This window comes from Gallus gallus, chromosome 3 (genome assembly GCF_016699485.2).
Source record: "Gallus gallus isolate bGalGal1 chromosome 3, bGalGal1.mat.broiler.GRCg7b, whole genome shotgun sequence".
Taxonomy (NCBI): domain Eukaryota; kingdom Metazoa; phylum Chordata; class Aves; order Galliformes; family Phasianidae; genus Gallus; species Gallus gallus.
In genome coordinates this window covers 109,596,338-109,619,778 of record NC_052534.1, presented here as the reverse complement: position 1 = coordinate 109,619,778, position 23,441 = coordinate 109,596,338, and the positions used below count along the sequence as shown (strand labels likewise).

General features: G+C 50.1%; 1 protein-coding gene across 9 annotated transcripts; it reads left to right on the top strand.

Moving 5' to 3' along the window:
- Positions 1-1,419: 1,419 nt before the first annotated feature.
- CYP39A1 (cytochrome P450 family 39 subfamily A member 1) lies at positions 1,420-23,023 on the top strand. 9 transcript variants are annotated; one of them, XM_420063.8, is made up of 12 exons: positions 1,420-1,620; positions 4,333-4,468; positions 5,855-6,029; positions 7,043-7,192; positions 10,328-10,421; positions 11,766-11,864; positions 13,356-13,446; positions 14,212-14,345; positions 15,284-15,379; positions 17,128-17,216; positions 20,463-20,550; positions 22,064-23,023. In XM_420063.8, exons 1-12 carry the CDS (start codon positions 1,444-1,446, stop codon positions 22,133-22,135), a joined length of 1,401 nt encoding a protein of 466 aa, XP_420063.3. In that variant the 5' UTR covers positions 1,420-1,443; the 3' UTR covers positions 22,136-23,023. The 9 variants fall into 9 exon arrangements, 8 of the variants coding, with proteins under 8 accessions (XP_420063.3, XP_004935983.2, XP_040554551.1 ...); XM_004935926.5 differs by having other exon boundaries at positions 14,212-14,321; positions 22,064-22,770; XM_040698617.2 differs by lacking the exon at positions 4,333-4,468 and having other exon boundaries at positions 22,064-22,770.
- The last annotated feature ends 418 nt before the right edge of the window (positions 23,024-23,441 follow it).

Genomic DNA, 23,441 nt, shown 5'->3' with positions numbered 1-23,441 from the left:
CTTGGTAGTGCATGAAACACTTTCCCATAGCATTGGGCATGACAAGTGCTTTATTACATTGTGTAATCCCACCTTAAAACACATTTTAGAGCCAAGATTGGATGTTGGCTCTAAATATTTGATTGAATATTGGCTCTAAATACGCGGTTGAATATGATCCTGTGTGTGATTATGAGAATACCTGACCGACACTGTAACAGTAAGGAGTTAATAATTAGAATGTATTGATTATTGCAGAGTTCACAGCTGGCCAGGCAGGGAGCCAGATCGCCTCCCCCTGGGCTGCCCACAGGGCTGCTCCGCAAACACTGCAGGTGCACATCTGCCAGCCCCGCTTTCAAATTCCCCAGCAGGCAGAGGACACAGGTTTGTCTTGCAGTAATGTGCATTTACAGTGAGAAGCCAATCCCTGCAAAGTCAGCACCTTGCTGCCAAGGTAGGCAGCGGTTCGTCCCAGCTCCTGCAGCAAACCAGTTACATTGCCCACAGCAGTGCTGTGCTCGAGGCTGCAGACAACCAGGCAACCCTACAAGCTTGGGGAGGAGTGGCTGAAAGCTGCCTGATGGAAAGGGACCTTGGTGTACTGATGGACAGTGGGCTGAATATGAGCCAGCAGTGTGCCCAGGTGGCCAAGAAGGCCAATGGCATCCTGGCTTGGGTCAGGAACGGTGTGGTGAGCAGCACTAGGGAAGTCATCCTGCCCTGTACTCAGCATTGGTGAGGCCTCACCTCGAGTGCTGTGTTCAGTTTTGGGCACCTCAGTACAGAAAGGACACAGAGGTGCTGCAGCAGGTCCAGAGAAGGGCAACAAGGCTGGGGAAGGGCTGGGAGAATACGGCCTATGAGGAGAGACTGAAGGAACTGGGGCTGTTTGGTCTGGGAAAAGGAGGCTGAGGGAAGACCTCATTGCTCTCTGCCAATACCTGAAAGGTGACTGCAGCAGAGCGGGGTTGGTCTCTTCTCACTGCTGACAGGTGACAGGACGAGGGGAAATGGCCTCAAGTTGTGCCTGGGGAGGTTTAGGTTGGATATCAGGAAACACTTCTGTACAGAAAGGGCTGTTAAGCACTGGGATGGGCTGCCCAGGGAGGTGGTTGAGTCACCATCCCTGCATGTGTTTAACAACCGTCTGGATGTGGTGCTCAGGGCCATGACTGAGCGGAGGGCTGTTAGAGTTAGGGTAGGATGGTTGGGTTGGGGTTGGACTGGATGATCTTTAAGGTCTTTTCCAACCTGAGCGATTCTATGATTCTATGAAGGTCTCCATCCCCAATACCCTACGGACATCGGGTCCGCCGGCACGGCATCCCTGCAGGCCGTTACCGGCGAGGAGCACCGCGCCGGGTCACAACCGGCACAGCCCCGCACTGCTCCGCCCGCCGCTCTGCCCGCGCACGCCGTCCGAGGCCGCAGAGCGGAGGGGCGGGGCGGGGCGGAGCGGCCATGGCGGCGGCGGTGCTGCTGGCGGCTCTGCTGGCTGTCGCCGTCGTCGCGTGGGTTTTGTTTCCTCCGAGCGAGCCGCGCCGTCCCCCCTGCATCGGGAGCCGCGTGCCCTGCCTGGGGGCCGCCTTCCGCCTCGCGAGAGCGCCGCTGGAGTTCATCGAGCGAGCCCGGGCTGAGGTGAGGCTGCGGGACGGGGCGCGCGGTGCCGGCGGACGGAGCCGGGTTCGGTCCTCGCAGCCCACGCAGCGCAGCGCGGCGGGGCGGCAGCAGGGAGAGCGCTGGGCTGTGTGACCGCGGTCAGGGGCTTCTCCGAGCGCTCCAGCTCTGCCTCGTGCTCGTTAACATGCGTTGCTTCTGTGTTTCAGCAGTGCGCAGCGGGATCAGTAGTTTGCTCCTTCACAGTCACAGAACGGCCCGAGTTGGAAGGGACCTCAAGGATCATGAAGCTCCAACCCCCCCCACAGGCAGGGCCACCAACCTCCACATTTCATAGCAGCCCAGGCTGCCCAGGGCGCCATCCAACCTGGCCTTGAACACCTCCAGGGATGGACGGGGCATCCACAGCCTCTCTGGGCAGCTGTTCAGTACTATCATAGGAATGAACTTCCCCGACATCCAACCTCAGTCTTCCCTCCTTCAATTTCAAACCATTTTCCCTTGTCCTGCTGTTATCTCCCCTTTCCAGAAGTTGACTCCCTTCCTGTTTGTAGGCTCCCTGTAGGTCCTGGGAGGCTGCAATGAGGTCACCCACAGCCTTCTCTCCTCCAGGCTGAACAAGCCCAGCTCCCTCAGCCTGTCTTTGTATGGGAGGTGCTGCAGCCCTCTGTTCATCTTTGTGGCCCTCTCTGGACCCTCTCCAACAGCTCCCTGTCTTTCTTTCTTGTATTGGGGCCCCAGACCTGGACTCAGTACTGCAGATGGGGCCTCACGAGGACAGAGCAGGGAGGGACAATCACCTCCCTGTCCCTGCTGGCCTCCCCTCTGCTGATGGAGCTCAGGATCCCATTTGCTTTTTGAGCTGTAAGAGCACACTGCTGCCTCATGGTCAGTTTTTCCTCCACCAGGACCCCCAGGCCCTTCTCTGCAGGGCTGCTCTCAAGAACTACTCCTTCCAGTCTGTATATATGCCTGGGATTCCTGCAGCCCAGGTGCAGAACCTTGCACATCCTTGAAGAGCAGCCAGCTCTCCTCAACATCTCTAAGGACAGCATCCCAGCAGATCTTGGCCAACAATTCCTAAAGTTCACTTTTCTGAAGTTCAGAGTCCTGACCCACTCTTTGCCAAACCCACATTCCTCGAGATCACAAACTCAACCAGGGAATGGTCACTGCAGCCCAGGCTGCCTCCCACCTTAACACCTTGATTGATCTCCTCTGTGTTGGTGAGCAGCAGGCCCAGCAATGCTTCAGCCCTGGTTGGTCTGTCCAATACCTGAACCAGAGCACTGGCAGCACTGCTTGGGACGGGTGCCTGAGCACAGAGCTGTCATCTGTGCGGGTATAATGATCCTCATGCTCTAATGTAAAGGAACCAGCTGGGAAGGAGCTGCTGGGGGACAGCAGCCATGCAGCTCCGGGAAGAAGCAACAGTTTGAAGTTGAAGGAGGGAAGATTGAGGTTGGATGTCAGGGGGAAGTTCTTTACTGTGAGAGTGGTGAGGTGCTGAACAGCTGCCCAGAGAGGCTGTGGATGCCCCGTCCATCCCTGGAGGTGTTCAAGGCCAGGTTAGATGGGGCCCTGGGCAGCCTGGGCTGCTATGAAATGTGGAGGTTGGTGGCCCTGCCTGTGGTTGGAGCTTCATCATCCTGGAGGTCCCTTCCAACCCAACCATTCTGTGATTCTGTGCCTGCAGGCAGGCTTTGAGCAGCCCCACAAGTACACCGAAATGCACCAGGACTGCCCCAGAAGTGCAGCAAAATGCCCCAAATCCCCCACAACTGCCCTAAAGTGACCCCAGAAGGCACTGAAACTGCCTCAGTGCACCCAGATCATCAAAGTGCAGCAATACTGCCCTAAAATGGCCCCAGAATGCACCAAAACTGCCCCAGAAGTGCAGCGAAATGCACCAAAATACACCCACACTGCCCTAAAATGACCCCAAAGGCAGTAAAACTGCCACAGAGTGTACTGAACCTGTCCTAAAATGGCCCCAACATGCACAGACCTGGCCCAGAATTGCACGGCAATGCACCAAAGCTGCCCTACCCCTCCTGTTCTTCCTCCCCCATTTCTCTCAGGACTCCACAGGCTGCAGCTTGCCTCCAGCTGATCCCGCTGTGATAGCCAAACCCCTGTTGTTACACTGCTTATTTTGCCTTCCTCAGCATCCTGTGGCCATCCATCTGTCCTGTAACCTCATAGTGAGCATTTTGCCCTGCTTTCAGCCAACCAACCGCTCATAGGCTGCCAGCTCTGCTGCATGAGAAACTGGGGTTCCTATGGGAAAGAACTGGGATTCCTATGGAGAAGTGTGTTCAGGCTTGAGAAGCTCCATTGGTTCTGCCCATGTTTGCTTGCTGCTTTGATTAGCCTTACAAGAAACTGTCCCAAAAAAAAGAGCATTGGTATTTTCAGACCTTTAAACTAAGGAAAAATGCATTTAGAGGTGCAGGAGGGGGGACTGCCAGGTAGTAAAACATGGATTGAATTAGGTGGGATCAGGAGGCATGGCAGTGTGGGTGCTCTGCTCCAGCAGCTGAGGGATGCAGGGATGTTCCTCTACTTCTTCAAACCCAGCTGGGCTGTGCTGTGTGGGACGCAGAGTGACTCAGCCCTGGGCAGGATGCTCAGGGAGGGGATCTCTTCTGCTCCCACCCCTGCAGCTTTGGGTCCTCCAGGTGGGAGCGGGGCCGGAGCTGCAGCGTAACCCCACACCCTGCTTTGTTCCAGCATGGGCCCATCTTCACTGTGTTTGCCCTGGGGAAGCGATTTACGTTTGTGACTGAAGATGAAGGAGCTGAAGTGTTTTTTACATCAAAGGACCTCAATTTTGAGCAGGCAGTACAGCGAGTTGTTGCGAATGCAGGTAAAGGAGAGCTTCCCCTTAACAGAAATCGCACCTACATGCCCAGCAGCACTGAAGGCCAACCCAGAGCCCCATGAGCACACTGCAAAATTCAGGGTGAATGACATTCCTTCCTGAAGGTCCAGCACTGCTGTCTGCAGAGTGGTTTGGGGGCAGTCACAGGGGTGATAGAATCATAGAATCGCTCAGGTTGGAGAAGACCTTCAAGATCATCCAGTCCAACCCCACCCCAACCATCCTACCCTAACTCTAACAGCCCTCCGCTCAATCTGTCAGCAGTGAGAAGAGACCAACCCCGCTCTGCTGCAGTCACCTTTCAGGTATTGGCAGAGAGCAATAAGGTCTCCCCTCAGCCTCCTTTTCCCAGACCAAACAGCCCCAGTTCCTTCAGTCTCTCCTCACAGGCCGTATTCTCCCAGCCCTTCCCCAGCCTTGTTGCCCTCCAGACCTGCTCCAGCACCTCTGTGTCCTTTCTGTACTGAGGTGCCCAAAACTGAACACAGCACTCGAGGTGAGGCCTCACCAATGCTGAGTACATGGCAGGATGACTTCCCTAGTGCTGCTCACCACACCGTTCCTGATCCAAGCCAGGATGCCATTGGCCTTCTTGGCCGCCTGGGCACACTGCTGGCTCATATTCAGCCCACTGTCCATCAGTACACCAAGGTCCTTTTCCATCAGGCAGCTTTCCAGCCAATCCTCCCCAAGCCTGTAGGGTTGCCTGAGGTTGTTATGACCAAAATGCAGGACCTGACACTTGGCCCTATTGAAACTCATATAGTTAACCTTGGCCCATCGATCCAGTCTAATGAGATCAACATGCTACTGCTCCCATGCTGTTCCACACAGCAGAGTGTTGGTGCAGGACAGGGCTGGGGCTGCATGGTGATGACAGAGTGACAGTTCCAGGGCAGAGACCTCTGTCCTGGACCTCTGACCCTCTGGCCTTCCTATCCCCACTGGACACATCTGGTTGTATATAGCAGAGAGCCTGGAGTCCCCACACTGAGCCTCTCCTTGCACAGCTGCGAGGATGTGCTGTAGCATGAAGCCTCAAACTCTTTCATTATTGGTTTCATTTATGTTTCTTTTCTGATTCCTTTGGCTCTGTGGAGTGCATCTGTGTCCAGCTGCAGGAGGCATGGGAGGAGATGTGGCTGGCTGTGTGCGCACTGGAGAGCAGGCAGGGAGATGCTGTGTGGATGGACAGAGGCAGAGGGGCTCACCGAAATCCTGGCAGTGCTGGGAGGGAGGCTGCAGGGAATCTCACTGCAGAGCAATGAGGGCTAAGGCACTTCAGGGAGTCACAGGTGACGTGAGTGTTTTCTCTCTGTCATTTGCTAACTGCTTTACCTCCAATGTGCTTCCATTCCTTTTTGTCTGCAGTCTCTGTTCCCGCAGAGGCCTTCTATCAGAATCATGGCAGGCTGTACAGCATGATGAAGGGGAAGATGGGTCCCTCCAATCTGCACATGTTCACGGGCACACTGTGTAAGGAGCTGCACGAGCACATGGCACACCTGGGCACCGAGGGCACGGGAGACCTCATGGAGCTGGTGAGGTGAGGATCCTCACTGCGTGTCTGCAGTGCATGGAGCAGAGGTGGTACCAGCAAGCACGTGGAGCTCAGGCTCTCAGCCCTTAGTGGTACCAACACAGCCCATGGCCTACTGCAGTCAGCGGTGCTGAGGGTGCACGTCCCATCCCCGCTGCAGCCCTGGGAAGCATGGCACGCCGTGGCCACAGCTGATCAAACCCAGGTCTGATTGGCCTGAGATGTAAAGAAGTGCTCACGGATGATAAACTGCAGTATCTGTAAGAGGCACCCGTGGTAAATTTGTACTGAGTGTGACCTGTTCTTCTGGTTCTGCTGGATCAGGAGGGGTGGAAGAATTAGAATGCAGTGTCCTGGCTGAGCATTATTGCGCTGGCTCAATGTTACATCCATAGAGCCAGCAGGTGGCTCCATCTCCCCTGTGATCTGTAGGAAAGCAAGAAAGGGAGAGGCATTGCCTGAAATACACGGTTAGAAGTAGCTGGAACCAAGCAAAGACTGTCTGGTAAGGATTTTCTGGAGCACAGCAGTCCAGGTGAAACGGTCTGGGAAAGGAGCGAGAAGCCTGCAGGATGATGGAGGAGCTCAAAGGGCGGGGGTGAGACAAAAGGAAGGCAAAAAAGCATTGTGCAGTCCAGCAGAGCTGCGGCCAGAGGAGGGATTGCTGTGGGGTCTGGTTGCAGAAGGGGCTGTGCACTGCCCAGGAGGCCGGCATGGCCAACCTGGAAGCAGGTGGGTGGGTAATGGGAACAGAGGGACCTCGGTGGCACCGCTCATGGGACCAAATGCCCACTGATGAAATCTGGCTGTACTCAGGGGCAGAGCCTGAGGTCTGTGTATCTCCCACCTCTGCTGAGATCTGTGAGAAGGGTCTGGCTGAGGTGCAGGACTTCTTCTTGTGCTAGCACTTCTGTGCTGTGTGGTGCAGGAGGCCCACCTGCAGCTCCGCGCCGCGTCCTGAGCTCCACGTGCTCCAGCAGCTCTCCTGCCGGTCACTCACAGCCATCTTGTCCTTGCAGGCACATCATGTATCCAGCAGTGGTGAACACTTTGTTTGGGAAAGGCGCCTGCCCGACCAGCCACAGCGAACTCAGGGAGTTTGAAGAACACTTTTGGAAGTACGACGAAGACTTTGAATATGCTTCTCAGATGCCAGAGTGCTTCCTGAGGTAATGGTAGGGTTGGTGCACGTGCTGTACCCCATGCAGGCACCTTGCTTGCTGCAATATTAACACTCAGGGATCTTCTCCTGGAGGGGGATGTGCTGACCTGTGGCAAGCGAGGTACGGACTCCGTTGTTGGTGCAGAACGAAGACATTTATTGTAGGTGCTCACAACCACGCATCCAACCAACCCCAGGAGTTTTCAACACATAGCTTTTGCCCCACAAATCAGACCTTTTCTGAGGCAGTTGTATTGCTTGATGCTGAGAGGTTGGCTGCAGTATCCACAGTCTGGTTGCCTCTGTAGGCTTCGGTTGGGAGGATGCCCAGAAGGCTGTTGTGGATCCAGGAAGCAGCGGGAGATGCTGGTGGTACAGTCAAGCAGGGCTTTATGGCTCTGGCTGGAGTGCATTGTAGTCTGGTATCTGTGCAAACCTTTCCCCCTTTATTTTGTTCTGTTCCAGCTGTGACTGGTTTATTTCATTCTGATGTAAAACGAAGTTTTGCACAACAGAACAGATCACCTTTTGTAAAAGGGAGTGGAGTACAGGACATGCGGGATACAGCACAACACGGGGAAGAGGGGGGACATTCTTGTCCTTTTAAGAACCCATTTACAATGTGATAAACAAGTGAAATGTGGCACAAACATCAGAGCTTCCATGCATGCCTTCAAGTATCTCCTTTTAGAGGTGCTTGTACTCCCTGGACTTTAATGTTGGGTTGAAAGCATACTTTGGAAGAAGCAGAAAGTTCATGCTTCTCGAGACTTCAGTGTAATGTTAAGGCCAAAGCACACCGCGTACAGCTGACCTTCATCTTCTAGAGCACCATCTGTTGTTAAATGCATTAAATGCATTAAGCTTCCAGCTCAAATCCTAGCTCAACTTTGTGACCTCCAGCACTGAAATTCTTGCCATCAGTCAAGCCTGAGAGGGTCAGCTTTACACCAGGTTGAAGAGCAAGAGCGTAACCAATTCCAATCAGGCTGGCATTATTCAAGGCCGGGCTGGATGTGGCTCTGGGCAGCCTGGTCTGCTGGTTGGCGACCCTGCACATAGCAGGGGGTTGGAATGAGATGAGCATTGTGGGCCTTTTCAACCCCGGCCATTCTATGGTTCAAATATTCACTTTAGCCACAGTGGAAGTCTTCTCGTCCAGTTGGTACTCAACAGCAATGCCAAAACACATGTTGTTACTGCCAGCAGTCCATGCAAGATTGACTGATGTCTCACCCTCATTATTAACCTCCTGATAAACAGACCCACCAAACTCTGTGCCATCATTCACATTAATGTGCAGCTGAAAGTCTCCTGCCTTGTATCCCAGGGCAAAGTTGTTTTGTGAAAGCTTAGATTTGGCTCTATCAAAAGCCATCTGATAGCCAGCAAGCCAGTCGTCATAACCCAGCACTGTCCAGCCATAAATGGTTGGTCCAGAGAGATCAATGTCTGTATTGCAGCCTAGATTTACATATTCTCTTTTGTAGGAAGTCCTCAGCTTTCCAGTCACAAACACTGGAGGGTTCCATGGGCTGGTAATAGGAATTATGTGGCCAGCTGTTAACCGTTCCTGAACCAGCTCATGGAAGTGGTGCAGCTTTTCACTACTAAGGGACCACTCATCCACCCACACAGGATCTGATGTCTGCCATAGGAGTGGTAATGGATGCTGCACTGCAGCCACCCCTATGATAGGTTTGTCCCCCAGTTCAGTCTCCACTGAGAAGGGCAGTTCGTCCCCAAGGAGTCAGTGGCACTTGGAGGACATATGGACAAACACAGGCTCTTCTGCCTTTGGGGCCCACTACTTGAATCACGTGTGCACTTTGTACAGGGACAGTCTGGCCTCCTACTCCTGTTAATGTGGTATGAACCTGTGAGGTGGGCCAATGTGATGGCCAGGCACTTTGGGCAATTACTGTGACATCTGCCCCAGAGTCTGTGATGCCACACACCTCACATTTCTGCCATGGACTCCCTGACTGCAGCGTGCAAGTCAGGGTTGGCCAAATGTGTGATACCCACAGTGTTTGAGCCCGCAGTATGTGTGGTCATTGTGGTCCTTTTCAACCCAGGCCATTCTATGGTTCCGTGATCCTCGTTAGCATTTTCTATAGCCATCTTTTGTAGCAGTATTTCCCGTGCCTCCTCACTGGCCATCTGTTTGTCCAGACTGTCTTTCAGTTTATCGATGAACTGCATGAAAGGTTCACCCAGCCCCTGCTTTATGCTGCTAAACAAACATTGGGTCTTACCTGCATCAGGGACCTTTAGAAAGGCACCAAGGGCTGCCTTTGGACTGGTATAAAGCCGCAGCATTCAATTGTACTCGAGCCTTGTGGCATCCCTGAACAAGGCTTCTGTACCAGTGACTTGTAAAGGGTCCCCATTTGGTCTACCCAGATTCTCTATTGCCTTTTGTTGTGCAGATTCTCTCCAAAAGCCCATCCACTTCATGTATTGAGTACTTGTTAAAATCAATTGTGCCAAGGTCTTGCAATCACGAGGACAAAGAGTGTAACTTTTCATAATAGAGCTCAACAGATGGCTGGTGTAGGGGGAACCCAGCCCGAATCCAGGGACCACTTCCCTGAGCTCTTATTATTTGAAAGCTTATCCCCTCCCATCTCGCCTCTGGGACCCCTCTCTGTGCTTTCTCACACCTTTGCTGCTTTGCTGCTGGTCTCACCCTGGGTTACACTGCTGCAGAGCTGACCCTGGGTAGAGGCAAGCAGAACCCAAGGAAAGAGCTTGCAGAGCTCCCAGAGCCACAGCAACGCCTTGAGTACCTCAGAGTCGTCTTCAGAGAGAACTGGGATGCTCTGAAAATGAGGCCTTCGTTCACTCAGAGATTGACCGAAGGGATCTGTCCAAAAGCAAAATGAAAACCTCGGGTGGAGTGGCTGTGGAAGTTCAGGAGTCTCCATTAATGGGGGTGCAGGATGAGTCCTGGCCAGGGGAAGGGGTCCAGTGCTGCTCCTCCATCAGCCAGCACTGCTGCCCAGCACAGTGATGTTCATCAGCTGGCTGCTGCCGCGGTGCTTTTGGAAGGAGACCAAGGAGTCCTTCTCATGCAAAAGGAAATGTTGGTTTGTGCTGCCTTGGTTAAGTGCTCCCTACTTGTTGCTTTTCTTTACAGGAACTGGTCTAAATCCAAAAAATGGCTTCTAAAATTATTTGAGAAAGTAGTGTCAGATGCTGAAAGAACCAATCCTTCGGAGACCACGTCCAAGGTAAACATCCGAGGCTCTGAAATAAGAGGACTTTGTGGTATATTCTGACTGAAGGAATGGAGGGCACTATTTAAGTACTAGAGGAAAAACACCAGATAGGTCAGCTTTTATAGATACACATTAGCTGCCCAGTAGTGCTGTTTCTTCCATTAACCCATACTTTTTGTGCACTGCTGCTCAGTGTAGTTTGTCTCCTGCAGTTCCAAGACTTTCAGATTCCATGGAGAGTTTGAAGCCAGGGGGTCGGTGCTGTGAGCCATCTGTCCTGGGTTGGGTGCTGCAGTTACAGTGAGCAGCTGAAGGAGAGGGAAGGACCTCTTCATTGCCTCTCAGGGCACTGGGCTGTGTGATTTCAAAACCTTCCATGTGCTATTTTTAAGCCTCACTGTAGAGATTAGATCCTCCAGCAGCCAGATGAGCAGGAAAAAGGCAGATAAGTGGATTGGAAGGCGAGTACCCTAAATATTGCTTGTGTCAGAGTGGTGATAAGTTGTCCTGCTGGTTATTCTCCTAGGCCATGGCAGGAGTGCTGCCGGTGTGGATGACAGGCTTGAGTGCAGGCTGGCCTGGGAGTTTCCATCTGCCACATGGTTACAGAACAGATCATTAAACAAACCATATTTTGGGGCAACTGTAAAAGCTTGACATGCCATGGTTTCTTCCATAAAGTAGATCAGAAGAATGGAAAGAGACGGAGGGGAGGAGAGAGGATGGCAGGAGGGGGGAGGTGCAGGGAGTAGGGGGCACATACTCAGGCTCTTAGGTGGGCAGGAACTTCTGCTGTAAGCAAAAGCTGATGCTCGAGCATTCAGTGGTTGCTGCAGCTGCAGAGGATGGATGTGACACCATCAAGGCCACTGGTCAGGTCGGTAAGGAACACCCAGAGCTGGCACTGCTGGCACTCAGACCCCCACTGATGGACTGAGCACCTCCGTGGCAGGAGCAGCAGGAACATCATTCCTCCTCCTCCTGTTGGTTCCGTTTGGGTCTTGGGCTCTTTAGAGGGCAGAAGTAGAGTGGGAATGACAAAAGAAGAGCTTTTGCTTTGCTCCACACACAAGCAGTGATGGGGAGTGGGGGAATAAGACCCCCTGAGAGCGCTGGGAGGAGGGAGGTGGTGCACATACTCAGTGGGGCTCTCACAGTGTGGGCTTCCTTGGGCCCTCTGCCTACAGAGGAGGCTCACTTCCTCCCAGCAGCTGTCATGGCTGTGCTCTGGGGCTGCTAACAGCCCGTAACTAACGCTATTGCTTTGATGTTACCTCCTTGAATTCCACTAAGTCATCCCCTAAGCTAGATTTTAATGTATTTTTAGAACTGCTTCATATTGTTTGTTTATAACAGACACTACTTCAGCACCTCCTGGATAACCTGCAAGGAAAACATCTGGCTCCCAACTACGGTCTCCTGATGCTCTGGGCCTCCCAGGCAAATGCTGTCCCTGTGAGTACATGGGTGGGAGCGAGGCCTTTCCTGCTCAGAAGCCTGCACTGGGGAAGCACAGTGCTTAACCCACAGGCCACCAGGCTGTGTGTATTCCAGGAAGGGATTATCACACCCACGTACATCACCACAAATACACCCAGATTGCAGTGTCACAGAGGCAGTGACGAGAAAAGTTTGTTCTGTATTTTTCCTAGATTATAATGTCCTGCATGGTAACATTTTGGGAGCTATTAAGCTGCTAAGATCAGAATCTTAAGCTCTAAAAAGCATTTAGCTCCATTTTGAAACACTGTGGCTGTACTATAGTGGACACTGTATTTTAAATATTCTGTGTAAAGTGCATCTAAAGCATAAAATAGGGTAACTTGGCCCGTGTGTAAAAATGGAGTGACTGGGGTTGTTGGGCTGCATGAGTGCAGCCATGAATTCAAGGCCAGGCTGGATGTGGCTCTGGGCAGCCTGGTCTGCTGGTTGGTGACCCTGCACATAGCAGGGGGTTGGAACTGGATGAGCGTTGTGGTCCTTTTCAACCCAGGCCATTCTGTGATGCTATGATTCTATGAATGCCAATGCTGTGTCAGGAGAAGAAAAGCAGTGGTTTGATGTTACTGCCACTTCAGTTCTGTCTGTGTTGGGAATGGATTTGATGGATAATGATAGAGGTGTCTCTGTGCTAATGAGATCAGTGTATCTAACACAGATGATTCTGACCAAAGTCATTTACTGGAAGTGCTCAGATGAGAAGTCCATAGTGGGAGAACCATCCTTTATTTGCTATGACTATGAAGCTCTTTCAGTTACGGTACAGCTGTGATTCAGAAGAAGATGACAGTGAGATACTTTCATATGTGCTCCCAAAGGGTACATCTAGCTTTTGTAGGCTGGCCAGTACTGCTGCCTGCCCTAAAGGAACGTGGTCCATTTCAGTGGGGTTTCTGCAGATCCACATGTCGGAATAAGGGAGAGGCACGGCCTGCTGCCTGTTATCAGGATAACTGGCATTCCTTCCATCATGCTATCATGACTTCCTTCTGTAATATTCAGCTCTAAATAGAGCTGCAGATATTTCGCTGTTTCTCAGAACAGTCACAAGGCACTGCTCTGGTGAGTGGAATGAGGAAAAAAGGCCTTTCACCTCCAAGGGGAGGTTTGAGAAGAAACCCTTTTATCCGAAGCAGCTCCTTTGATTTAGTAATTCCTTTCAACACCTCGTTCCTAGAAATTAATGAGAGGATTTTGTGCTTCTAAGCTCAAAGCCACACCTATGTAATGTTCAGCGGAGATTGGTACACAGCAGCTGAGCAGACCTAATCCGCCAGGATGTGAGCCTTGGCTGTAGGTGTGTATGGGAAGCACAGCTCCCCGTGTGCCCCAACCACCAGAGGCACCTCCAAACACTGCAGATGTTTTCTCTTTCCTCTCATAGCTACAAAGATGTTGTGATTTTGTTCTGTGTTCCTGAGCTAAAATACTCTCATCTCTGTTTAGATTGCATTCTGGACCCTTGTTTTCATACTCTCTTCTCCTTCCGTTTACAAGAAAGTCATGGAAGACCTGACTTCTGTTTTTGGCAACACAGGTAATGGTTCAGATCATGGCCTTCTGGAAGCTCAGAATGGTGGTTCCATGTTGGCCCAGCACAAAGCACATTGGGCAGTGGCTGGGAATGGTGATTGCTGCTGACAGGGACACTACCAAAACCGTGAGGTCCGGCTCTGCTTGTTCAGCCTGTGCTCACGACTTATTTTTAAGCAAAAGCACCCTTGATGTTAGTAAGAGAGGCAGAAAAAGAGCTGTATGTACTCGTCTCTCCATTCTACACCAAATATTTAGACCCAATTTGTTTTTTCCATGCTTCAGTGGCAGGGCCAGATATCTTTCAGTTCAGTTTGGCCTCTTAGAATCACAGAGCAATAGAACCATGGAGTCACCAAGGTTGGAAAAGACCTCCCAGGTCATCCAGCCCAACCACCCACCACCAATATTTCCCACCAAACCACATCCCTCAGTACCACATCTACACAGCTCTGGAGCACCTCCAGGCACAGTGACCCACCACATTGCTGAGCAGCCCGTTACAGCCCATTCCTCTTCTGACCAATAACTACAGCTACCTTAGAGTTACTAAATTACTTCCAAAGGCTTTTCTTACCAGTGTTGGACTCAAACTGATCTTGCTCTCTTTATTCACTTGGAAATATAAAGGAAAGTTCTAGATGAAAACAATGTCCTGAAGGCTTGAGGTATTCTATCAGAAGGTCCAAAGCCATACATGTCAGCAGATATCAAAACAGGTATGAAATGTAGTTTTTACATGGAGTCTTCTTTCTCATACCCCCAACAGGTAAGGATGAAATAGAAGTCTCAGAAGAGGACTTGAAGAACCTTCCTTATATTAAATGGTGCACTTTGGAAGCCATACGGCTGAGGTCTCCAGGTGCAATCACCAAGAAAGTAATAAAGCCAATAAGAATTCAGGTGACGGATGGGCTGTTGGTTGGCTTTGGGTGGTGGGTGGGTTTGGTTTGGTTCTGGTTTGTTTTTTTTCCGTTTTCTTCAGAGGACACTGTATGATTCTTCTAAAAAGGGACCCTCTAATGAATGTAGTTAAAATTAATAGAGATGTTCCACAATATAGGAGGTTGTGGATGCCCCATCCCTGCAGGCATTCAAGGCCAGGCTGGATGTGGCTCTGGGCAGCCTGGGCTGCTGGTTGGCGACCCTGCACATAGCAGGGGGTTGGAACTGGATGAGCATTGTGGGCCTTTGCAACCCAGGCCATTCTGTGATTCTGTGATAAATGGATATCAAATTGAACTGATCTGAGCACTGAAGGTGTAGGGAATAGGAACCAGACCCAACAAATGTATGAGAAGGGACCACAAGGTTGTAACTGCTAAAGCTCCTCTTCTGATTGCCCTCTTCGTTGTCATGCAGATAAGGAAGTGGCTGCATTCAGGCATCTGACAAATGAGTGTCTGAGGGGAAAACACTCTCCCTTTAGGAAATGGCACTCTTGCCCATTTAAGTAATGAAGCCCCACAGAGTCTGCTGTCCTACAAGGCTTTCTGTGAATTCCCCTTTGTTTTGAAGGAAGCATTTGAGGAAAGATGCAGGAGGAGTAAAATGACACAGTTCCATCGAGATGTGGGAGGGACAGAAACGACATTTCTGGCACTTGCACTCCTGACAAAGTGGGTTAGGACAAAAGGTGTCTTTCCACATTCTCCCCCATTTAGGCCTCCCTAATGGGAGATGGGGCACAGCACAAAGCATGAGGCCTGATATGCCCACTGTGGCTTTGCCACTCACGAGCCCTCTGCCAGGAGCTTCTGCTGGTGGAGGAGGATGTGAGCAGGGGCTGCTACGTGAGCTGAAGCTGTGATTGTCTCTTTGTTTTCTCTTCTCCCTTTCAGAGCTTCACCATCCCTGCAGGTGACATGCTGATGTTGTCTCCCTATTGGCTGCACAGGAATCCGAAATATTTCCCCGACCCAGAAATGTTCAAACCTGTAAGATGTCCCTCATAACATGGGGATTTTGCAGTCTGATGTCCTCTTCACCTGTTATACCACAAAAGCATCCGGACATGCTGGCTCCAGGTCGGGTGCTTTCCCTCTGTGGGGTGTCCTGGTGTGCAGAGATGTGTCTGGGCAGAGGGCCCTGCAGAGATAACCGAGACTTTCAGGTTCAGGTTTGTGTGTCAGATAATACCGTACCACCTCACATCACTCTGCTTCTGATTCAAAGCCCACTGTGGATGGACACCACTGACTTCACTGTCGAAACAACCTCCAAGTGCCCCCCATTCCCTGGCTCCTGTATAGCCTATCTCCAGTGTTTCTTTGTGGTTCTTTGGCCCTCCCAGTCAGATGATTTCTGGTTGGTATTAGCTCTGCTAATTTAGCAGCTCATCTCGAGTTTCTTGCTGATTATTCCACCCCAGGTGGCCGTGTGGGCAGGCTGGGAGCTGCTCTTTTTAGCACCATCCGCTGCAGAACATTTGTCTTTTTTTAGAAGTACATCAAGGAGTGACTGAAACAAAATTCCCCCTGTGGCCAACTCTTCACCCAGTCAAAATCCCTCTCAGCAGTTCCTGCCTCTCTGAAGCCCCACACAGAAACTCTGATGCAGCAACTTATCTCTCTGATAACACGTTATTGCTGAAAACAAGGTCACTTGTTCAGAAATTCATCCCTTTTCCCATAGGAATAGGGCAGCTGCCCTTGGACGTGGCTTTGTTTCATCACCTCTGAGATCTTCGTCCTGCTTTTAATGGATTTTGACGTGAACAAGTTTCCTCTTCAGAAAGCTCTAAAGAGCTGAAGCTGTATAAGGATCCCAAATAAACAAACATAAGATTCTGTCTTCTCCAAGGGCTCCATCAGAAGCGATAGCTGCAAAAAGCTTAGCAGGTGTTACTGGAAGGCTTTGCTGGAGCTGTGCTGAGCTTCTGGGGCTGCTCTGCTTGTCACCCAAAGGTCAAGCAATGCACTTCTGCCAGTGTCAGTCCACTCCAGCTGCAGCCCGGCTGCTGTGCTGGTCCTTTCCTCCTGCAGTGGCTCAGGCAGGAACGAGGAGCCCTCTGGGTGCCGAGGCTCTTTTTGCTGCAGTTGCTAAGAGTGTATTTTCTCACCGCATGGCTCACTCCTGAGAATGGGGTGGTGTAATGCTGCCCTTCCCCTCATGTGACATACATACACCTTGGTTTGTTGGTGTGTAACAGAGGCTGTGGATGCCCCGTCCATCCCTGGAGGTGTTCAAGGCCAGGTTGGATGGGGCCCTGGGCAGCCTGGGCTGCTATGAAATGTGGAGGTTGGTGGCCCTGACTGTGGGGGGGGTTGGAGCTTCATCATCCTTGAGGTCCCTTCCAACCCAACCATTCTGTGATTCTAACATGTGGACATGGTTTGTGGAAAGGCGCTGCCTGGAGCTCATGCCTTCATTGGCATTTCAGTAGAACAAGCAGCAGGTTTAGAGAAATAGGGATGTTGAGGAAGATGCTCTGTAGGGGTGATTTTGAACACCTTTCTGGCATTTTGAGGCATCTCAGTGTTTCACATGGGACCCTGGCTTGTTTCCCTGAGTCACCGCTGGCTTTTGAGGCAGACTCCTACACTACCAGGTTGAAGGCAAAAAACGGCATTAGTGCAATTTGGGATGGAGGATTAGCTGTTCAAGGTCATTTTTAGCCTGGAGAAATAAAGTTGAGCTTTATTTATATAAGACTGATATGGAAAAAAAAAGTTTCTTCCCACAGGATCGTTGGAAAGAGGCAAATTTAGAGAAGAATGCTTTCTTGGACGGCTTTGTGGCATTTGGAGGAGGGAACCATCAGTGTCCAGGAAGGTCAGTGAAACAGCTGGGGTTTATTTATTCCCAAACCCTGCAGAGAACAACCCTCCTGAACTGGGCTCCTCTTACACTTGGAGATACGCTGTTTTCATTGTTTTGCTTTGTCAGTGCTCTGATGCTCAGCGCTATCTGGACCTTATTTAAACTAATGTGAAAGTGGCTTCTTTCCTGGAAAAGAACAGGTGAAGCCACAATGTAAAAGCAGAATCTGAGCCAAGTGTCCCAAGGGATGCTGCTCAGCGAGGGGAGTCAGCCTATCCTGCTGCTCTTCTCCTCTAACCTGCTGCCACTGAGGCCCCTTTACATCAAGGGAGAGTTGTCCCACTTACAAACATGGGCTGTAAGGTGCCATAAGGCACTTCCAAACAGAGAATGTTTTTCTGCTCTGACGCTCTCTATCCATCCTCCGTGCCACTGACATCTTTGCTAATCTTCAGATGTCTTAAATGGTTCCTCTCTGTTTAAAGCCTTTGCGTTTGCATTACGGCCCACACAGCTGTATGATGGCTTAAATTGCAGATCCTGCCTCTGTTCCTTCCTCCAGCAATGCCAGCCTCAGCGCTTCCTGCATTCCTTCTGCTGTTTTCTCTGTGGTCCCTCTTCCTGGAATGAGTCCCAAGGAACCAGCTGCTCCACGTCTCTGTGTTTAAACGTCCCGATGCTCATTTCTCTGCCTTCAAAACCCAATCTTCTTTAGGCAGCAAATAACCAAGGATCCTTAAGAGAAGTCAGTTTAACTCAAGAGTCCTTATGTGGAGCGAGGAAACCAGAGGGTGTTGTAAGAGAACCGTGTTCTTGAGTCTGCACCCTGTACCAGGCTGGACATGAACATCAGATAGACTTTGTGAAGGCATTGCACACATAAGCAATGTGACTAAAACTACTCAGGCTTGGCAGAGCAAAGTGCCCACTCACTGCTGTGCCTCCCTGGCTTGTACAGTGTTCCTGAGCTGAATGTGAGCACAGCCTCGTTGGCAGCAAAGGCAACAGCCGTGTTCACAGCAGGCACTCACAGGTACACAACACGCTGCAGAAGGATGGTTCTGCTTGCTTATACACACGGACCTTTGTCTTTGATCTGGCTATTCTCTGGGCTCTGATAGTATCTCTAAAGTAAGTCAGTGGTTAAAATGAAAGGGACAGTGTCTGTATAGACAGTAGGTGGAGAATCACTTCTGGCAGATGCAGTCCTTTCGGCCCCTTGGCCACACGGTGACACCTCCACATCTTTCAGTAGTAATACTGACAGAGTAATGTGGTGGCCCCGGAAGAAAGCAAACATTGAATCAAGGATGTATCTGGATCCCAGGCTGCAGATTTCCATGGTATAACTGAATCAAATAATGATATTTCAAGTTGAAGATGAGTTTTCATTTAATTCGCTACTGGCGCTTGTAAATGAAGTGCACCAAGCATTTCGTTTTACTCCACACATTGCAAAAGCTCATCATGAAGTTAAAAGCCAATGCAATCAGACCAAAAGCTAGCAAATAACTTGTTAAATATCCTAGCAAACAGACGTGGGAAGAGCTCCCACAAAGCCATTTCTGTACCTAAGGAAAAGGTCTGATGGCACTGAACCTGCCCATGCAGTGGCACTTCTGTCTGACCAGGAGAGTTCTTCTGGTGCAGCTGTGCTTATCTTGCATGGATCTGTCTGTTGTCTCTGATCTCATGCTGACATTATAAACCCTTCATCACAGGAGGTGTGATTTCATTCTCAGGCTCTGTTTGCTGTAGGATCTCAGTGCCTGGGTCCCAGCACCGCACAAGTATGGAGCAGTGTGCTGGGAACAAGGCTCCAGAAAGTGCATCTTTGTCAAACAAACCTCTTTGGCACTAAATTGAGCAGGACTCAGAGTTCTTAGAGGAAAGCTGCTCAAGCACCCAAGAATATGAAAGACAAGTGGGAACTAAAGGGCATTCTGCTGCAGGAGAGCTCATGGATTCTGACTGGGACATGGCCAGGAGGAGAGGGGCACGCTGGGACCTCAGCCGTGTGTTACCATCCCTGTGCCTCAGCATCTCTGCAGACAGGAGGAACAGCAGCCTGTTTGCAACAACACTTTGCAGTCTCATGGTGGGATGCAGAGGCAGGACTTCAGGCACCAGCAGCACCAAGCAAGCAAGCAGTGCAGGACTGCAGGGAACCCACCTTGGTGGCATGGAGTTTGGGGTAGGAAGTCCTGCCTGACCCAAGCTCGTTTCCATTCAAATATCTCTGCTCTGCATTCCCCTGAGCTCAAGGTCACCAAAAGCACCCTATCTCAAGGTACTGCAATGTGGAATCACAGTGATAATTTGGGTCTCAAGCTATGTCAAAGCAAACAAGCATCCTCTCATGGCAGAGTGCTGGGCAGTGCAGTGTGCAGACCTGAATGGCTCTGCAGGAGCTTCCTTGGGTCCCGTGGGGCTTATTAGCTTCCTCTTCACACCTGCCAGGCCAAATCCAGGCTGACGCTGTGTGCAGTCATGCGCTCTTCTCCCCAGTGAGTTCCCCAATAGCTGTTTTATCCAGCAATTCTCAGCTAATGGAAAATAAACTGTGTAGAAGAGCAAGGTAACGTTACTATTTTAAGCAGCTCTTTAAGACGTATGTCTGACTTCTGCAATGAGTAATCCCGTGAGCTGGCATAGGTGGATGCTAGTGGCTGAATGGAGGAAGTTCTTGTACATACCAGCATTTAAAAATAATAGCTGGGAAGGGTTCACCTGTAGTTATTGCTGAAACGTGACTGACTGAGAGCTTTGTGAGCACGTTACAGACACAAAACGATGCCCTTGGGTTTATCCCGCATTTCAACACTGACGCACTGAGTACCAACTCCTGCTGTCACATCCACTCTGATGTCACCGGGCTCCCAGCTGTATGATACAACTTTATATAGCACAATTAGTCATACAGCCTCTTCTATATTTGACTGTCTGCTCAGTCCTAGGAAGTTATTTCAAGTCAGCAAGTCTTAGAAGAACATCAATGTTTACACAGTGGAAAAAACCCTAATGCCAAGGAGCTGTTCTGAAATGGGGTGTCGGAGGGTACGGCTGCTCTGAGGTGTCACTGGGCAGAAGGGACAGCCGCTGCGTTTGCATTCTTCACTGAACAGCATTTTTTGCTACTGGAGATAAATGCATACTGAGGCATGGGATGCAAGATGTGCAGGAGGCAACGTGCTGCTTGTCTGATAGCACGCGTGTGAGCAGGATGGACACCCAGTGCTCTTCTCCCTTCTCTTGCAGATGGTTTGCTATCATGGAAATCCAGCTGTTGGTTGCGCTGTTCCTGTACAAATACGAATTCGTGCTTTTGGATGCAGTACCAAAGGAGGTAAAAGATCTGTGCCTTTCCCTGCCATTCCACATCTTTAAGTCCTTCATTCATGGGGCTCAGCCGAACAACCATTCTCAACTGAGCGTATGTGTAATGAAGCAGAATGCTTTGAGGAGCATTTAAAACATGTAATCAATAATTTGACCTTAATTGTTATTCAGGAGACTCAGAGTAACTCCAGCAATGCAATGGGGCTGTGCTGTCTATACAAGAGTGCACGTGTGAGAGTATTTTCTCTCATCATTGCCTAAACATTACAGGAGGTTTTACAATTTCTGCCACTCACAACTACAGTGAATAGCAGTTAGATTATTAGTACTTGAAGCAGGCGTTAAATGAGATGCAGCATTTGAGGGATGTGGCTCAGTGGGCATGGGGGTGATGGGCTGACAGCTGGACTAGATGATCTTAGAGGTCTTTTCCAACCTTAATGCTTCTATGATTCTTTGATTCTATCATTACCTGTGCTCTTCTGCTCCATCCTGACTGGGGGAAGAAAACTGAATAGAATCATATAATCATAGAATGGCCTGGGTTGAAAAGGCCCACAATGCCCATCCAGTTCCAACCCCCTGCTATGTGCAGGGTCGCCAACCAGCAGCCCAGGCTGCCCAGAGCCACATCCAGCCTGGCCTTGAATGCCTGCAGGGATGGGGCATCCACAGCCTCCTTGGGCAACCTGTTCAGTGCGTCACCACCCTCTGGGGGAAAAACTGCCTCCTCATATCCAACCTAAACCTCCCCTGTCTCAGGTTAAAACCATTCCCCCTTGTCCTATCACCATCCACCCTCGTAAACGGCCATTCCCCTCCTGTTTATACGCTCCCTTCAAGTACTGGAATAGGGTAAGAATGAAGGAGCAACCATGACACGGAGGGGTTTTACCATAAAGAAGGAGTGGCATAATCACTCCTTTCAGCTGTAATTCCCTTCCTCATTTGCACAGTGTCCCTTGCCAAAAACCATGGTTCTTCACAAACATGAACTGCTGTGAAGCAAACCTGCCTGCTGTCATAGCCTACGTGCCCTGCAGCTAAACTGGCAAAGGGAAGAGGGAGGAGTTGAAAGTGGCCTGGGCTTTGTGACATTGTCCTTTAGGTTGGAAGTTGAAGAATCCTTGAAGAATGTGAGAGGTTGATCTCAAGCAGTAGTAGACAGCCCACCCACAATAAGGAGGAAGGTTGGCTCTTCCTAACTGGTGCTGTGCTGCCATGCCTGGAGCTGCTTGTACCTGAGGTCTTCACCCACCCAGGCAGTTACAGTGGTGAACATACTCCAAACCATTAGAGTTCTTAAGATCTCATGTGTGATCCCCTTCCAGGAGCTCAAATAATAGTAAATATGAAGGCCCTATTCAACTACTCCAGTGGAGCCAAGAAATATTCTCAGTATTTGGTCTTGTTTCTAAGACAAAAAAAGCTCTAAAAATGTGTTTATGTACTAATATTAAAGCAAGGTGATGGTTCCATAAACTGAACTAACTTAAATGTTTCCATCAATCTCTTTTCAGAGCCCTTTGCATTTGGTGGGGACACAGCAACCCCTGACACCATTTCGGGTCCAGTATAAAGGCTGGGAATGAAAGGAGCCCACTGCTAACTTACCTTTCTTTGCCTGGATGAACGGACCGCTGAGCTGCTTCTGTGCTCTGAGTATTCAAACAAGTTCTCTGCTGTTACAGTTCTTAATTCCAACTTTGAATTCTGTACATACTCTGCGTTGCAGTATGCTATGACAGCGCAGCCTTATCTATGGTCTTCCTGATTGCCTACCTCCTAGTACTGAAAAATCAAGCTCTCCTGCCAAATTAGTCACAGTCTAATGATATGCTAAACTCACCAACCACACATTCAGGACAAAAAACTGCTATGTCTGAAAATCCTGCATGGAAGTGTTGCCAGAGGCAGCAGAAAAGCAGGTTGCTAATTCCTGCAGATGTTTTCAAGCCAAGGCCAAAGCTGCAAGCATGAGAAACAGTTGGGGTGCTGTTCCACTGGAGCACCTTCCATTTCTGCTGGGTTTGATTTGCTCTGAACTGATCCTGGCATGAATACACAGTGAAAGCTTGGTGGTGGTGGTTGGCCCCAGTGCAGAGTGATTGCAAGAAAAGCCATTGCTGTTCATTAGTTTGGTGGTCTAGAATTGAAAACCTTCTTACTTCTTAACATGATTGACAGAACACGTTAATAAATCTAAAACTATTCAGTTCTATGAAAAGTATCTAGTAAACGTTGCTCAAGGAAACTCTCAATTAAGTAAGTTCAGATACCAACACTTTAACCGCTGTCAGATTTCATATACAATAATAGCAGGCATGCATTTTTAGTCTTCTAAGTAAAGGTTATTCATCATTTTATAAGTGCTTGCAAAAAAACCACAAATGGCCTTTTGGCAATGGTAGAAACTATGGGAATAATATCCGTAGGAAATTAATGCATGGTATAATTCATTAAATGGTTGGATTATCTCAGTTATGGATATTACAATTTAACAATACCTGCTCTTGACAGCCAGAGAGATACCAAGCAAGAACGTGAATTGAAGTGGCTTTGTGACTCTCCCTCTGAAATCCCAGCACTGTGACTGCTCTGTTGTCAGTGGCAGCTCCATGCTTTCCTAGGGAGAAAAAACCATGTGAGGTGGATTAGTAAAGCAGAGTGGTAGTCAGGTGATAGAGCTGAATGGGGTCTTCTACCTGGAAATAATTCAGAAGCTTCTGGGCGAGGGAGGTGTAGCACTTTACCACTGGGACAGGGTTAAACAGATATTGGAAAGTCAATGAAAGGCCAGGTTGGATGGGGCCCTGGGCAGCCTGGGCTGGTATGAAATGTGGAGGTTGGTGGCCCTGCCTGTGGTGGGGGGTTGGAGCTTCATGATCCTTGAGGTCC

Bases quoted from the DNA above. Each gene is read 5' to 3' on its own strand.
- CYP39A1 (XM_420063.8), top strand. From the start codon at position 1,444: ATGGCGGCGGCGGTGCTGCTGGCGGCTCTGCTGGCTGTCGCCGTCGTC. The intron at 7,193-10,327 runs GTAATGGTAGGG...TTTTCTTTACAG, and splicing joins ATGCCAGAGTGCTTCCTGAG to GAACTGGTCTAAATCCAAAA. The intron at 10,422-11,765 runs GTAAACATCCGA...TGTTTATAACAG, and splicing joins CTTCGGAGACCACGTCCAAG to ACACTACTTCAGCACCTCCT.